The 16,705-nt window shown below is 40.0% G+C and overlaps 2 protein-coding genes across 4 annotated transcripts in view; one reads left to right on the top strand and one right to left on the bottom strand.

Moving 5' to 3' along the window:
• LOC127449901 (von Willebrand factor A domain-containing protein 7-like) overlaps positions 1 to 16,705 on the top strand; it is a 230,368-nt gene that overhangs the window by 92,803 nt on the left and 120,860 nt on the right. The gene's annotated exons all lie outside the window — the stretch shown is intronic.
• On the bottom strand, positions 5,040 to 14,478 carry slc25a38a (solute carrier family 25 member 38a). 3 transcript variants are annotated; one of them, XM_051713505.1, is made up of 9 exons: positions 14,265 to 14,478; positions 13,854 to 13,943; positions 13,017 to 13,090; positions 10,582 to 10,703; positions 10,414 to 10,498; positions 8,644 to 8,823; positions 8,386 to 8,554; positions 7,676 to 7,842; positions 5,040 to 6,483 (listed from the first exon to the last, which is right to left on the bottom strand). In XM_051713505.1, the coding sequence occupies exons 3-9, from the start codon at positions 13,029 to 13,031 to the stop codon at positions 6,361 to 6,363; spliced, it is 861 nt and encodes a 286-aa protein (XP_051569465.1). In that variant the 5' UTR covers positions 13,032 to 13,090; positions 13,854 to 13,943; positions 14,265 to 14,478; the 3' UTR covers positions 5,040 to 6,360. The 3 variants fall into 3 exon arrangements, with proteins under 3 accessions (XP_051569465.1, XP_051569464.1, XP_051569463.1); XM_051713504.1 differs by lacking the exon at positions 13,854 to 13,943; XM_051713503.1 differs by lacking the exons at positions 13,854 to 13,943; positions 14,265 to 14,478 and having other exon boundaries at positions 13,017 to 13,687.

Raw genomic sequence — 16,705 nt, 5'->3', positions numbered from 1 at the left:
GCACAGATTATAGCAACTTCAAAATCGCTGCACTTATAGTGTGCCAATGTGCGGTCTCCAGGCCACAACTGCAGTGTTGTCCATGCGGGACAGAACGTGAACCTGCATGACTGTCCAAAAAGCTCTCAGAGCCATGAGGACTCAAGTCCTCATGTTCTAGGTGTTTTAAATGCCACATAAGATCAGACGACCATCGCAGCAGGCTTCCTGGCCTGCGCTAGACATATCCGTTGTGACAACTGAGTGTCTAGCCTCTCAGCCGAGTACAAAACCCTTCTGAAGTATAATGAGTGCAACCGTCGGTCAGATAAGCCAACATGGGCACAGAGTTGGATTTCATTCCAAGATGGAAACTTGCCGACTGCGAACCACTATGCTTTTCACTGTAGTTCAATACATGGGTGCTGCATTGACACATTTATTGACGTGTGGGGAGCAAGGGACAAGCCGAAGGACTTTGAACACATATGCAATCACTTGAAGGAGAATCTCAAGAATGTTGAGGGGCTATCTGTATAAGAAGAATAGGTTCCCAACTCTATGCTAGCTAGCATAGAAAACAGCATAACTTCAAATCAATCATTACAGGAAAATGTGCATTTGTGGTCGTGGGAATAAGTAACACTCACCTATTGTCCTGAAAATTGCATTCATTTTGCATCTACATTTACAGCTAACTGAGACTATAGATGAGCAACAGAAAACTAACTAACTATTATTCTGAAATTATTTAAATTGTATTAGCAGAGCCATTCAGTTTAGCAATTCTCTTGAAATCGTGCCAAACACCTTTGAATTGACTGCAGGCCTACAGGCCCCCTTGAGGACAAAACTGGAACATGTGAAATGACTCTGACACAGATTTAGTCTAGTGATATAAAGGAAAAGCGGTAACCTGATGTAGAGCCGAGGAGGGCGGGGCCAGGCTGGAATAACGCACGCCCGGTTCCCAATCAGCCTGATGGGGCGCGCAAGGGATAAAGGCGGCCGGGGACGACAGTTCGAGAGAGAGAGAATTACAGGCAGCTGTACTGTGTGTGTTTATGGTTGTGTGTTTTTGTTTAAGTTGTTCATTAAATTATTATTTAAGTTGTCAAACCGGTTCTCACCTTCTCCTTTCCCTCGAACCCCCTTACATTGGTGCCAAAACCCGGGAAGGAGGAGGGATTCCCGTTGCAGAGTCCTCGACACTGCCTCCACCCAGGGGAGCACCGCTGCCATCCGACGGGGGACAGAGTAGCCCGACCACCCGGATGTGGGGAACGGCCGCCGTCCGCGAGGCAAATGGGGACTGGACTCCCCAACCGCCTGGAGCGAGGGAGCCGCTGCCGGGGGCGGTGGAGTGCCCTGCCGTCCCCCGGGAACGCGGAGGGGTCGAGAGAAGACCACCGTCCGTGGGGGGAGGAGGGAAGTGACTCCCCGACCGCCTGGAGTGGTAGAGCCGCTGCCAGGGGCGGAGGAGTGTCCCCACGGGACGCCGGGAACGCGGAGGGGCGTTCTGTCCACTGGGGGTCAGAGGTCTGACTCCGGTCCACCCGGGGAGGAGTGGCTGCCGTCCACCTGAGAGGGTGGAGGAGTGATCGAGGACCACGCGACGGCGCATCAGAGAACTGGTGAGTTTCTTTTTCTCTCTCTCCTCTCTCTCTCTCTGTCGCTCCGTGTTGGCCTTTCCCTCGCCTATTTTGTTTTGTTGTTGTTTTTCCCCTCCTGTCTCCTCCCAGGTTGAGGAAGGCGGGGATGACCCGCCGGCAGTCGGGGCGCAAGGCATGCCCCCCAGAGAGGAAGTGGGGATGTACGTCATGCCGGGGGCTCCCCGGCCTGAGGCAACGCCGGGAGGAGTGTAGAGCCGAGGAGGGTGGGGCCGGGCTGGAATGACGCACGCCCGGTCCCCAATCAGCCTGATGGGGCGCACGAGGGATAAAGGCGGCCGGGGACGACAGTTCGAGAGAGAGAGAATTACAGGCAGCTGTATTGTGTGTGTTTATGGTTGTGTGTTTTTGTTTAAGTTGTTCGTTAAATTATTATTTAAGTTGTCAAGCCGGTTCTCGCCTCCTCCTTTCCCTCGAACCCCCTTACACCTGACAATGTTTATCAATGTTATTTCACCCACTGCAAAATTCCCTGTACAAATAGAAAATGTACCCGCATTGTTATCCTGCTCATAAGCAAGACAAAATTTCACTCTTAGAAAAATCTGTCATTTAGGTGTATGTGCATGCTTTACTTTCGTCTGTTCCTCCTAATATAATCAAATGTGTTACTTTAACAAGAGTGCATTGTTGTTACTAAACAGCAGGATTTAATGTCAAAGGTCAATCTGAAACACATACCCTGCAAACAGTAGCTGGCAGATATGAATTACCAGCCATGCCAAAAGGCATCTTGCTGAATGAAATTCTTTCTTTTGCATGTTAACAACAGCAGTGTCCCATCCCTGACATGTACAAACACCATTAGTGGACTATGAACAAGAATCTCTTTTCATTTCCACCATATCTCAAATTATGTTTTATTTTTAATTCAGGTAGCATTCTGTGGTGGAAATGACCATTTAAGCCCAAATGTCCCCACAAGGATAGTAAAACCTGAGATCACCTACCTTGTGGGGCTCAGCCAGCGGTCCCGAGGGAAATGGCTTATTAAACATACTAAACTATGTTTTTTTTTTAAATGTAAAAATGCAAAAAGGTTTCTGTGAGGGTTAGGTTTAAGAGTAGGGTTAGGTGTAGGGGATAGAAATTACCGTTAGATCTGTATAAAATCCATAAAATGCAAGGAAGTCTATGGAGAGTCCCCACAATGTTATAAAATGCAAGGAAGTCTATGGAGAGTCCCCACAATGTTATAAAATCCATAAAATGCATGGAAGTCTATGGAGAGTCCCCACAATGTTATAAAATGCAAGGAAGTCTATGGAGAGTCCCCACAATGTTATAAAATCCATAAAATGCATGGAAGTCTATGGAGAGTCCCCACAATGTTATAAAATGCATGGAAGTCTATGGAGAGTCCCCACAATGTTATAAAATCCATAAAATGCATGGAAGTCTATGGAGAGTCCCCACAATGTTATAAAATGCATGGAAGTCTATGGAGAGTCCCCACAATGTTATAAAATGCACGGAAGTCTATGGAGAGTCCCCACAATGTTATAAAATGCACGGAAGTCTATGGAGAGTCCCCACAATGTTATTAAATGCATGGAAGTCTATGGAGAGTCCCCACAATGCTATAAAATCCATAAAATGCATGGAAGTCTGTGGAGAGTCCTCACAATGTTATAAAATGCATGGAAGTCTATGGAGAGTCCCCACAATGTTATAAAATCCATAAAATGCATGGAAGTCTATGGAGAGTCCCCACAATGTTTTAAAATCCATAAAATGCACGGAAGTCTATGGAGAGTCCCCACAATGTTATAAAATCCATAAAATGCATGGAAGTCTATGGAGAGTCCCCAAAATGTTATAAAATGCACGGAAGTCTATGGAGAGTCCCCACAATGTTATAAAATGCATGGAAGTCTATGGAGAGTCCCCACAATGTTATAAAATGCATGGAAGTCTATGGAGAGTCCCCACAATGTTTTAAAATCCATAAAATGCATGGAAGTCTATGGAGAGTCCCCACAATGTTTTAAAATCCATAAAATGCATGGAAGTCTATGGAGAGTCCCCACAATGTTATAAAATCCATAAAATGCATGGAAGTCTATGGAGAGTCCCCACAATGTTATAAAATCCATAAAATGCATGGAAGTCTATGGAGAGTCCCCACAATGATATAAAAACAAGTTTGTGTACAATGACTGGAGAACTGTGTCGAAGTCATCATCTGTGAGCACACTGCCATTTAAGAAACAGACAAGAGTATGACAAGTATTTACGTTTCCGCCTGTCCCTACATAATGATTTCTATACACTGTGATTCCTTTGCCGCAAGATGGCGCTAGAAACAAGAACAATTTCTCTTGTGTTTTGCATTGTAATTTATGTACCGCTAGATGGCGCCAATGGTCACAGTGCTGTGATTTCTGTTCAGCTGTACGGTTATGTCTCTGCCGGTAGATGGCACTAGTGTTCACTGTACAGTGACGGACGGGTGGCCCATATTAAGACACACGGGATGGATTGTCCATATTAAGACAAAGACCATATTAAGACAATGGCGAGACGCGGAGTGACTCCTCGGTTAAACACAGTGTACACTGTCGCAACTTTTGTTTGCTGAGAGATATAATGTTCTGGAGGACAGTGTCACAAGTGTTTACATTGCTCACAAACAGTTTGGATGTTTTTAATTAGGCATCACATTTAAATAAACACTCATGAGTAGTGATGTACGAAGAGTGTAGTAAGGATAAGAAAACGTGTGTGTGTGTGTGTGTGTGAGAGAGAGAGAGAGAGAGAGAGAGAGAGAGAGAGAGAGAGAGAGAGAGATCAATGCACAGGTCGAGGTTAAGTCACTGATTTGAGGGTCACAGGTAAACAAAAATGAATTCAGAACAGGACTGTCACGTTTACTGGGTTAAAATGTCCTTAATGAAAAATGACCGGATACCAAATGTCCACTGGTAGGGTACAATAGGGCTATAAGTGTATTAAGATACAAGTAAACAATACAATTATTTTTAATGACCTACATAATTTGTGTGAAAAGAAATGGAAGGCTGTTTCCATTCAAGTAAATTTGTTTTAAAAAAGGAGGCTATTTCTGAGTCTTATTGACATCATGGTAACTCATAGTTTCTACAAACATTGCTGTAACTTGGTCTGAGGACCACCATCATCCAAACGGTAAAGCAAAAACGTTTACAGCATGTGAAGATCTTGATTCACTTTCTCAGTTTATTTAAATAGTTTTACAGCAGTAACAGTAACTGCAGTAATGGCTGAGGTATTTCAGAGGATTGCAACTATCATGCAAAATATTTGTAGGCTATGAAACACCTTATTCTGTAACTTTATTATATATTAAAAAAAAAACTATTTGGGAACTTTAAATGATCAGAACATAAACACAAAGATGTCTTTTTAGGAAAAGATATTCTTTATTGAGTACAAAATCTACGATGATGCAAAAGACCATAGTTCAATTAACCATCAGCTATTTCAAACATGTCTCAAACAAAAAAAAACAAATGATTCAAGTATTAAACAACTTCAACATGCCACATATATTCATAATATTTTAATGCATTTAATTACTCTCTTTGAACTCCGTTTAAAGTGTTTTGCGTAAGAAAGTTCACACAGACTGCAGGTTATCTTATCTGCTCCTCATTCACATAAAACACTGTGAAATATTCTGCCAGACTGGGAAAAAAGGATTCCTCTCAAAGCCTGATTAATATAAAAACATGTTTGCATTTACATTCATGCATTTGGCAGATGCTTTTGTCCAGAGCGACTTAGTACATTCATAGTGCATTCTCTGTGTGTTTAATGCAGCCAAGGGCGGAGATTTGGCTTGAACATTGAGAAGGTTGCAGTGTGAATCATTTACATGTTTCCATTGATCATGGTATACATTTTGGTTGTGTATGTGTGTGTGTGTGTGTGTGTGTGGGGGGGGGGGGGGTGGACTTGCTTGCTTTAATTACTAGAGGACTAAATTGTCTCTAGCAGTGAACTAAATCTGACAAAACGTAACTTTGGTGCCATTCTCAAGGATTAAAATGACTCAAATAATGTTTTATTTTATTTCTTTTTTTTTTTTAGGTGTTAGTCTGTACTATTTAAAATTAGCTTTGTATATAAGAACAATAGATGTCTACGGTATGTCCTCAGGTAGACTGCTAAATAAGATGAGGAAAAATGTGAAATAATTTGTTTTTTTTATAAAAGACTGGTCTTTTCTCCTCCCTATAACATCAAATTAACAAGACAATTGTAATATTTTATTTTACTGTATAAGCAGCGTGCTGTATACTGTTGGCTTGTCAATCACAACTGTATGCATTCGAATTTTTAAAACTCCTAAACGTATTAAAACCGTAAACGCAAACTGAAGATTATTAAACCGATGTCAGTGTGAAAAGTTCATAACCCAAAGCCTGGCGGTGCAAACCGTAAAGACGCATTATTAAAACGCATTCTAGTATAATTTTGTTATAAACTCAAGAGAGAAGTAGAGATCAGATTATAAAGTGCATTTAACAGCTCAAAATCTGTTTTTTATAGTTCATTTCAATGTGTTTGAGAATCGAACAAACAGCATGTTTTTTCTCCGTGTTTTCTGGTGCGGATCTCCTGACTCATGAATCTCAGCCCAGTCAAACTCTGGAACATTAGACAGAACTTGTGTGAGCTTCTGCTTTACTGAAGTTCATGTTCTTTTTATGTTTCGTTTGGATCTGTCTCAGGATTTCAGGCCCATCTGAGCCATCAGCTGCTCGTACACTGTCCACGCCATCGCCGCCATCATAGTTCTCCTGAGAGAGCGAGGAACCGCGCCACGGAAGAATCCAACCAACCCGTGTTCCTGAGAGACAGACAGAGAGAGAGACAGGTCAATTCTAATCTAAAATGTGTACAGCACACATGGAAACATTATATTTTATAAATCTAACTCTCAAAAAGCCCAGACAGAATATGCAAATTATTTTTTTCTGAATTTTCTGCACTGATTTGGGAAGAAAGTCTGCATAATGGATTTAAAGGTGGAGAGAATAATTTCTATGGCATTAGCGGCACCAGACAGAATTGTAATTTGATCATTTGAACAGCCGGATTGGGCCTGACATAAATACATTGGCTAACCAAACCTGTTTGTTTAACTAGTGGCAGACGGGGTAATGTTTGGTAAACCTGTTTAAAAACGGTCATTAGTTTTGCGATCCTGTCCGGTTCAGCTAGTCACGTAGAAACACATCACTTTAAATTTCACATGTTTAAATATGCTAAAACGTGTTAAATAGAACGGAAAATATGGACTTACTGGCACCTGAAAGCATTATGAAATTAGTCTAATATTTTCTCCGTAGGCAAACTGATTTTTATCGATAACTTATAAACTTTTAAAGACAGGCCTACTGTGAGCTGTGAGGTTGTTAATGGATGGCATATACTTCTGTTGAAACCATCAATGTTATATCAAATTAATAATAATAATAAAAAAGTGTTTAATAGCTGAATTCCTATTAAACATCTACAATACCCATGATGCAGCGACCGTCCACTCCCATAATGCCCTGTGAATGACTAAATTCAGTCGCTACACCCTCAAAACTACTTATATATGTACATATCTGCATATTTTGCAATATACTTAAACTATATTGTTTCTATACTTCCAATAAACAACTTTAAATCCATAGTATTATATTTTTCCCCCGTTTTTTACTTGATTACGTCATTCACAATGCTTCATGGGATTGTAGTTCATGCCCTCCTAAAAGACGTTAAGTACACATAAAATGATGTGATTTACCACGGAGCTGGTTGGTTTGGTTCATGGTTTCAAACAGCTCTTTAATATAGGATTTTTTGAAATGCCTATGGAAAAAATGAATGGAAAAATATCTTTGGAACCAAGAAAACTGGGCGGGCACTGTTGCACTCTATACCTGTCATGGTTTGTTAATGTATTTAAATGCTAATCTGTATTCTGAAGCAGAAAGATGCATATTTGAACACTGTAATTGGTTGTACAGTGTGAGATAAAGTTCTTTTACCTTGTAAATGTATCGCACCACATCTGACATACACCTGAAGACATCTGGACTCACTTGAATGTGAGTTTTCACCACATCAGCTGGCTGAGTCAAAACAGACGCCAAAACGCCTGCTAGAACCCCACAACTGAAGTTCACCAGCGGAGCGTATGATGACTGAACTACCTCTGAGAGAAGAGATGAGAAATCATTACAAACATGAGTACCGTTTGCGTAAATGTTCCACATGGCTGTTACACAATCCACCGTTACGCTGACTCCCTGTTCGATCTGGTTTGGATGACAGAACTGCTCTTATCTCTTATGAAGAAACATACGCACACAGACTGCAAAATGCTGTAATATTCCTGTTATGACACAAGGCAGCTTTTCAGGAATTCTACAGTCTGTTATAATATGAATTAAAAATGTCATATCACACACTTGAATAGATGGCAAACATATGGTGGTGCCAAAAAGGATAGGTTCACTATACATATTTGTTCAGTATTATTTCATTTTCATTTTCTCTTGTTTTAAGAATGTTTAGATAGTTTTACTGGAAAACAAGTCAATAATACTCAATTTCTAGCACTAATGGCACCGTTTCCTTCAAATAACCCTCAGACATTTTTGAAAGTGGACAAATACCTTTGGGGCCCCTGTATATTCTCTTTCTCTCTCTCTCTCTCACACACACACACACACACTCATACAATGTGTGTACAGACCTTGTGGCAGTGTGTTTTTGGCCTGACTGTAGAACATGACGTATATTCCCGAGAATGGAGCGTCTCTGAGCAGAGTGACTGTGAGACCAGAGAACAGAGCCCTCGGACCCTCGGTCCGAAAAACACACCGCAACGCTCCAGCAACACTGCTGTAGTTATAACGGCCACTCTGAAACACACACACACACACACACACACAAATTAGATGTGTCTCCACTCATCTTTGTGTTTTATTTGTTTATCTATACACAAACACACCTCAAAGCGTGTTTTGATGACTGTGATGGGCAGCATGCAGATTCCTGCAACACTTCTGGCTCCAGCTCCCAGAAGCACCGCATGTAGAGGACCCGGGGCCCCATCACCGAAAAAACGCTGCTTTAGGGTGAAATATGTGCTGAAGTAGATCCCAACTCCTGGAATACAGCGCACAAATGACTGCAGAAAGAGACAAACATTATTATTATTATTACAGCTGTATATATTAATATATATTATATTATAACTACAATGTAATTTATTTGTTAATCTCAGTAGTTTAATATTATCTGTATTACATTTTACATCATTATTACTGCTGTTTAAAAAGTGACTGCCTCAGCAGTGCTAATGTGCAAATATTATGTTGGCTTGACAACGCCAAACTTTGCTTAGAGACCAGAAATTCTAACTCTAATTCCTCCTAGAGCTTTCAAGCTACATCCACCAAACTTGGTGCATATCTTCAGATTGATCTAGAATGCTGTGCTATGTCTTTTCTAATTGATCGGACTTACAGTTTTCACACAGCGGATGATGAAAAATGAGGAACATCCCATAGACATTGACAGAATTTTTAAATGGGCCAAATGGAATGCTCGTTAATTCAAACTCCAACTTTCAAAAATTCAAATGTAAACAAACCCACAAAAGGCCTCTCATCTGCTTTTAGTTGATATCTATCTATCTATAAGAACAGTTTTTCTCTCAGGCTATCCATCTCATGAACAGTTAAAAACTATACTATAATTACGTGCTATACACAGCATAGTCAATTATATTATTTAACATATCCTACCTCTTCTGCATTGCATTCCCCTGCACTGTATATAACAGATTTGTACTTGTACATACTATATATACATATATATATATATATATATATATATATATATATATATATATATATATATATATATATATACACACACACCAATCACCGACCAGCCCATCTGGCACCAACAATCATCCATGCGATTATCTAATCAGCCAATCAAACTAACAGAATGGGAAAAAAAATTTGATCTCAGTGATTTGGACTGTGGTATGATTGTTGGTGCCAGATGGGCGGGTTTGAGTATTTCTGGGATTTTCACACACAACAGTCTCTAGAATTTTCTCCGAATGGTGCCAAAAACAAAAAACATCCAGTGAGCGGCAGTTCTGTGGACGGAAACACCTTGTTGATGAGAGAGGTCAACAGAGAATGGCCAGACTGGTTTGAACTGACAAAGTCTACGGTAACTCAGATAACCGCTCTGTACAATTGTGATGAGAAGAATATCATCTCTGAATGTTATTCTGAGATGCGTGTTGGCGCTGTTTTGGTGGCACGAGGGGGACCTACACAATATTAGGCAGGTGGTTTTAATGTTGTGGCTGATCGGTGTATATATACTGTATATGACGGAATATATGACTATCTATGTGACAGTCTATCCGACAACCTATCCATCTACAGTAGCTAGCTGGCGGTTTGTCTGACTGTAATGTCTGTGCAATTAACTGTACTATTAAACTAATCACAGTGACCTCCATTTACTCCAAAAAGAACAAAAGTAACATAAAAACAGTCCATATGATTCCATAATTCCATGATTCACGCTTGAGCATACAGTATAAAAGAAAAAGTTATACAGGTTTGGAATGACATGAGTCAAAGATGAAACAATTTACATGTTTTAGGTGAACTATCCTTTTAAAAGAAAGTATAAATAGGCACACAATTAAAGTCTTTTACCAGTCAGTGTGTGCATGTGTGATACTCACAGGTGACATGCCCCTCCACAGTCCAATCAGCTTCTCCGTGCGCAGCACATTTACAAAGACTGTGACCATGCCCACCCGACCTGACCTGATACACAGGACAAAATTCATTCAAACGTCAATCAGCCTTTGAAGTCTGTCTGTCAGTCAAACTCGTGCAGTTGAACTCACCCAGGCAGGATGTTCTGTTGGGTCTGGAGGCGGGTCTTCACCAGGTCAAGTGGCTGGAAGAGCAGTGTCGAGCACGTCCCGCTCAGAGATCCGCACATAAATGCTTTCACCGCAGGATGAGCCTAATCCACAGAGAGTTCACATTATAATCAATACTACAGTCGAAAGCTGCTTTTCTCACATTAAGTTATATATTTGTGGGTCGTTGACAAATAACATGGACAACATCAAGATTTTAGGATAATATGTATATAAAAGTATGAGGTAAAGTGTATAGGATTACTAAACTAACAACAAGATCATACGGAAAATCGGCCTGTTGCTTCCAAATGTTCATGTACACTGAAAATCGACCCCATTCTGCCAAGTTACATCTTTGCATCAATTCAAATGTGTTTACGTTCTCCTGTGACGTGACTGATAGCGCATTGTGTGAGCAGCCTCAAAAACGCAGGTTCTGGTCCCATGGAAACCAGAAAGTAATCGCACTCACATAAAAAATTACGAGCACGGTTCGGAGATTGCATTTTCACTCAGATTACATTTTTACTTTATTAAGGGTTAGGGTTTAGGGGTTTGGTTTAAGGATTAGAGTTAATAAAATATGCAGTCCAGTTGACTGTATTACATCATTTACTACAACTAAAAACACAACTCGCTTTTGGCGCCACCCTGTGGACATTTCACCCGGAAGCAACACTTCCAGCTTCGGCCACTGGGTGGCAATGGTTCCAATTTCAGTAAGCACAGACTGATTTCAGCAGCGAAACTTGACTTGCTGTTGCCAAATTTAGAGTGTGATCAGTCTGGCTGTAACTGGTCACTATTTAGTTTTTCACTACTTATAATCACAAATTAATTTTTAATGGTTCAAATATAACATGTAATCTCTCATAATCATAAAACAGGATGAAAAATAGTTATTAACAAGCTATTTAAAATAGTTTTATATGGACTTTCACATGTCACAATGCAAGACAAGTTTTTGTAGTTGAAAATTAGTCTTAAAATCTCTCTTAAGATGGATTTGGGGGTGTATTTTGGCCATCCAGAAAAAAAAAACAGTTGCATAATCTGTGAACGCAAACACTGATAACTGATATGGCTTCATAAATAATGATATGAATATGATGTAATATTCTGAACTCTGCATGACTCAGCAGTTCATTTCATCTCCACTCGCTGATCTTCTTCTGGACTTTAACGGCAGGTTCTTTGTGCGTTCACCGTTTGCTCTTCAGAACAGTGCCATGACAACAGAATGTTGACCAATGAGAACACAGGAGAACAAGAGGCTTGGCTAAAGCCCGCCCCCTTCATAGAGATTCACTAAGGAATTAGCTGGTTTGCCACACTTCTGTAAGAAAACAAACTTACTGATGCCAACGTTTGAAGTAAACAACAAACACCCTGAAATGACTTGATTCAGAGATTTAAACACATATTACCTGTCTCTAAATGACAAGAAATATTATAATAAACTCATATAAACAGGGTTCAACAGTTAGGATTTATTTATTTTTTTCAATCTGCCAACTTTTATCTTGACCCCACCACAAAAATAATTATGTTTAGCAACATATTTAAGCATTTAATTTAAAAAAAAATTTAAATTATTATTATTTCTATTTATTTATACCAAAAAGGCTATGATGAATCTTTTATTTATTATTATTATTTTTTTGCTGGAAAACAATAGCATACGGTGCAACATATTACTCACTGGTTTACAGTTTTCAGCTCTTTCTGATGCTTTCAAGTCTATCACAAATCATTCTTGCAATTTAAACAAAATCTCACCTATAATAGCTAGATTACTTTACTTTGGTGACATATTATAACCAGCAAAATTCACAACAATGTCTAATGCATCACAGAAATGCAAATGTTGAAGTTTGCATGGCATAAAAATACAAGTGCATGATCAATAGATGTAAAACATCGTGACAGCACACACAGTACTGGCCCGATACAGTGAGCAAACGTTTACATCGATTGGCTTAAAACGTTCTCACATGCTTATTGTTGAGTCCAGAATGACTTCATAAGACTACTCAACTCTTCCAACATATATTGCACAGTCAGTGCTGGGGTAACTATCAGTCATATAAGCAGACAGTTTGAGTGATTAGCAATATCTCTAATAGATAACGTGACTGATATGATCTGAAGAAATAGGGCAGGGTGACAAAGACAAGACAAAGCTCAGAGTTCAGAGGAAAACTGTAGAACAGACAGAATGATACATTTAAATGTAACTGCTCCAAAAGTCTACTTCAGTTTAGTCACTGTTGCACTGAACAGTGAATTCCATCTATAATGTGTCTGTATTGTAACACAGTTTGTGTATAGAATTGTTAGTTGTATTGTTCTATTCTATTCCTACTCTTGCGATGCTAAAACAATTACAAACACACACACACATGGCAACTTACCAGTGATAACTCCATGATGTCTGAGATGAAAGTCAGTTTGTTTGTAGAAGTTGAAGGTCTCCTGAGCAGCTCACCTTCAGATAACATCAGTGCAGAGTGTTAACTGAGAATGAATTATTGAGTGCGTCTCGCTTTCTTTCTCTCAAACACACACACACACACACATACACACACACACACACACACACACACACAAACACACACACACACACACACACACACAAACACACACACACACACACACACACACACACACAAACACACACACACACACACACACACACACACACACACACACACACACACACACACACACACACACACACACACACACACACACACACACACACACACACACACACACACACACACACACACACACACACACACACACACACACACACACACACACACACACACACACACACACACACACACACACACACACACACACACACACACACACACACACACACACACAACACACACACACACACACACACACACACACACACAAACACACACACACACACACACACACACACACACACACACACACACACACACACACACACACACACACACACAAACACACACACACACACACACACACACACACACACAAACACACACACACACACACACACACACACACACAAACACACACACACACACACAACACACACACACACACACACACACACACAAACACAAACACACACACACACACACAAACACACACAGTTTGTTATTCTATCGGTAGCCTACACGACATGAAGTAAACGTGTTAAAACTGATAAATCTGTATTTAAAAATATTGTAATTGTAAATATGTACATTATAAAGCAGCGTTCTGTGTTCTGTTCCGTTGCGCTGGCACCGTCCAGCTGTTTTTAAATGCAAGAGCGTCTTCTGTGTGAACAGCCCCTATAGATGTGAAATGGAAAGAGACGCATCTTCCAAAGTCTATTGCGAAAAGTTGGATAGGAAAGACAGAGAGAAGTGTTGTGACCCTTAATACCACTTACATATCCCATTATATGTGTGTAATAATAACCTGAAACACAAGGACACTTCGTAGACCCCTTATTAAAGTTAATTCTAAATACTGACTAACCCTAACACTAATATATATATATATATTATTATTATTATTATTATTATTTTTTATTTTATTTATTTTTTTGCATTTTTACAAACAGCTGATATTGAGAAAGAAAACACTCTCTGAAATAAAGATCAGCTCACCTCTTTTGCGCTATGAGCCGGCGTGGGTGTTCACTACGTGCATCGTTCCGGGTCACCAAATGGGTATTTACAATAAATCTTGCTCCTTAGATGACTAGAATGTTCACATCCGACCTCTTCCTACACTCGCTAGTGGTTAAGTTTGTAAAAGAGTTGCAAATGAAGAATAATAACTAAGGACAACAGAAAAAGGGAAAGTGAGTATGCATGTTCTTGTGTTGAGCTTGTGCTGGTTGCACGCTCCACAGGTAGGTTTAGTAAAAGGGGCGGGACTTGAGGGAAGGTGCAGTTTACCGAATCTGATTGGCTCAGAACCAGTTAGCAGGTGAAAAAAATGCAGAAATGTAATGTAACAGTCTGAAAGTCCTACAGTCCTAAATTTCCCTGATAGCACACCTACATCATCCATACATGGTGTAGATATACATACATACTATTTAATATAGGTTATTATGTGTTTATATCTGGAAGCAGTGGCGTAGCCAAGGGTGGGCCGAGGTAGGCCTGGGCCCACCCAAATTAGACCCGGGCCCACCCAGAATACTAGAGATTATTCTTTGACTTAAAATATATATTTATAAAATAGTTAAAATAATGCATAAATTCTGATTTCTGAAAGAACTGTTTGAATGTGGCACAGGAAAATTTAGCAAATAAATAAATACAAATATTGGGCAAAAACTTGGCCCATCCATTTTTATTGAGGCCAACCCAAAAGTAATTTCCTGGCTACACCCTTGTCTGGAAGACGTATTTTTTTGCGTTGTTTGCTCATCTGCAACACGTTTATAACTAGTTCAAAAACACGGTTGGACAATTTCAGCTCTGACCCGTGTACGCGCTCTTGTGGCAGAAATAAAGGTACGTTCCAATTCGCAGGGTCCTTATGCAGTGTTCACTGCTCCCTACTCACTGAGCACAGGCCCAGATAGCACACGTACATCTCCGAGATGTCTGTTTTAGATCTTTTTATCTGGAAAGCATCACAATCTAATAAACATCTTAAAAAGATCAGATTTACAAAAAATTGTAATCATAAGCATCTCAAAGACATCTGCTGAGAATAATGTTTTGAAAAAAAGAGAGTTTATGATTAAAGTTTTTTGAAAGATACAGGAGAAGACAACAAACGTGTCATGCAGGTTTGGCAGTGAAATCATGCTGAGGTAACAAAAAAAAAAAAACACAGTTAATTGCTACCCCTTGTGGCTACATGATATATCACATCATAACAATATAGATGATTTGATTTTCATGATGTCACTGCTGAAAAAAGATCAAACTTGTTTAACCAGTTGATTAAACCAGTTATTTAAGCTTTTCTCCCAACCTGGTCTAAACACCAACTGGCCAGATTGGGAAAGCTAAGCCATCTTAAAATAGTGAAGACCAGCAAGCTGTGGCTTATTTTTTTATTTTATTTTTTTTACACAAGCACAAACAATAAACTATAAGTTTGAGAGCTCATATATTTGGTAAAGCAGTTTTTAAAAAGCCATTTTATTGCAATTATACCAAAGATTTATGACAAACCTTTAATTTTAATTGAATTTAATCAATTAATTTATCACACATTTGCAGTGAAATTCTTTTTTTCACATATCCCAGCTAAGCTGGGGTCAGAGTGCAGGGTCAGCCATGATACAGCACCCCTGGAGCAGATAGGGTCAGGGGCCTTGCTCAAGGGCCCAACAGTGGCATCTTGGCAGTGCTGGGGCTTGAACCCCCAACCTTCTGATCAGTAACCCAGAGCCTTAACTGCTGAGCCACCACTGCCCCAAATCTCTCCAGATATCATTTAAGAGCTGCAGAAAGAGAACATAACACAACATCATAAAGATATTATTGGGTGAGAATATGAGAGAGAGGGAGAGTGAGAGCGATGCTTATTAACTATTCATACATATTCAATAATAATACATTTCTTTCACTTCCCAGCGGTGTGAGCAAAAAAGCAGAAACTGAGCACGAGTTTTCCGGAGGGAGATCGCTTCGGAACGTGCAAAGCATTGCCATGACAAGAACTCGTTCATTTAATTTCTTAGCCATAGAAACAACAGTTTTCCATGTTTCAAAAACTCCCACCAAAAGTGGCTTCCACGCAAGTCCGCCCCATGCCTCCGTGGTCAGTTTACAGTGTGTGCGTGAAAGAAATCATCTTCCCCTCCACCCTTTATGCCCTGAAAATTAATAAAAGACACATACAGTATACTGAACATAAATAACCAAAACAAGAAAAAATAGTAATCCAAATATGTTCGAGGTGTTCCACAGACTGGGGGCACAGATGGCTGTTGCAGACTTCCTCTCCAGAAAAGGGGGGGAGAGGAGGTTCTCAGACGGTTCCCCTGGCCTGAGTCAGGCGGTGGGGGTATGTGGAGGTGAGGGTGTGCTCGAGCGCCCGTCTAGGGAGACAGAAAGCGGTAAGGACATCCACCTGA

The sequence above is a fragment of the Myxocyprinus asiaticus genome, chromosome 13, assembly GCF_019703515.2.
Source record: "Myxocyprinus asiaticus isolate MX2 ecotype Aquarium Trade chromosome 13, UBuf_Myxa_2, whole genome shotgun sequence".
Taxonomy (NCBI): Eukaryota; Metazoa; Chordata; class Actinopteri; order Cypriniformes; family Catostomidae; genus Myxocyprinus; species Myxocyprinus asiaticus.
Note: the sequence above shows the minus strand (reverse complement) of the source record. Positions and strands in the feature narration are given on the sequence as shown.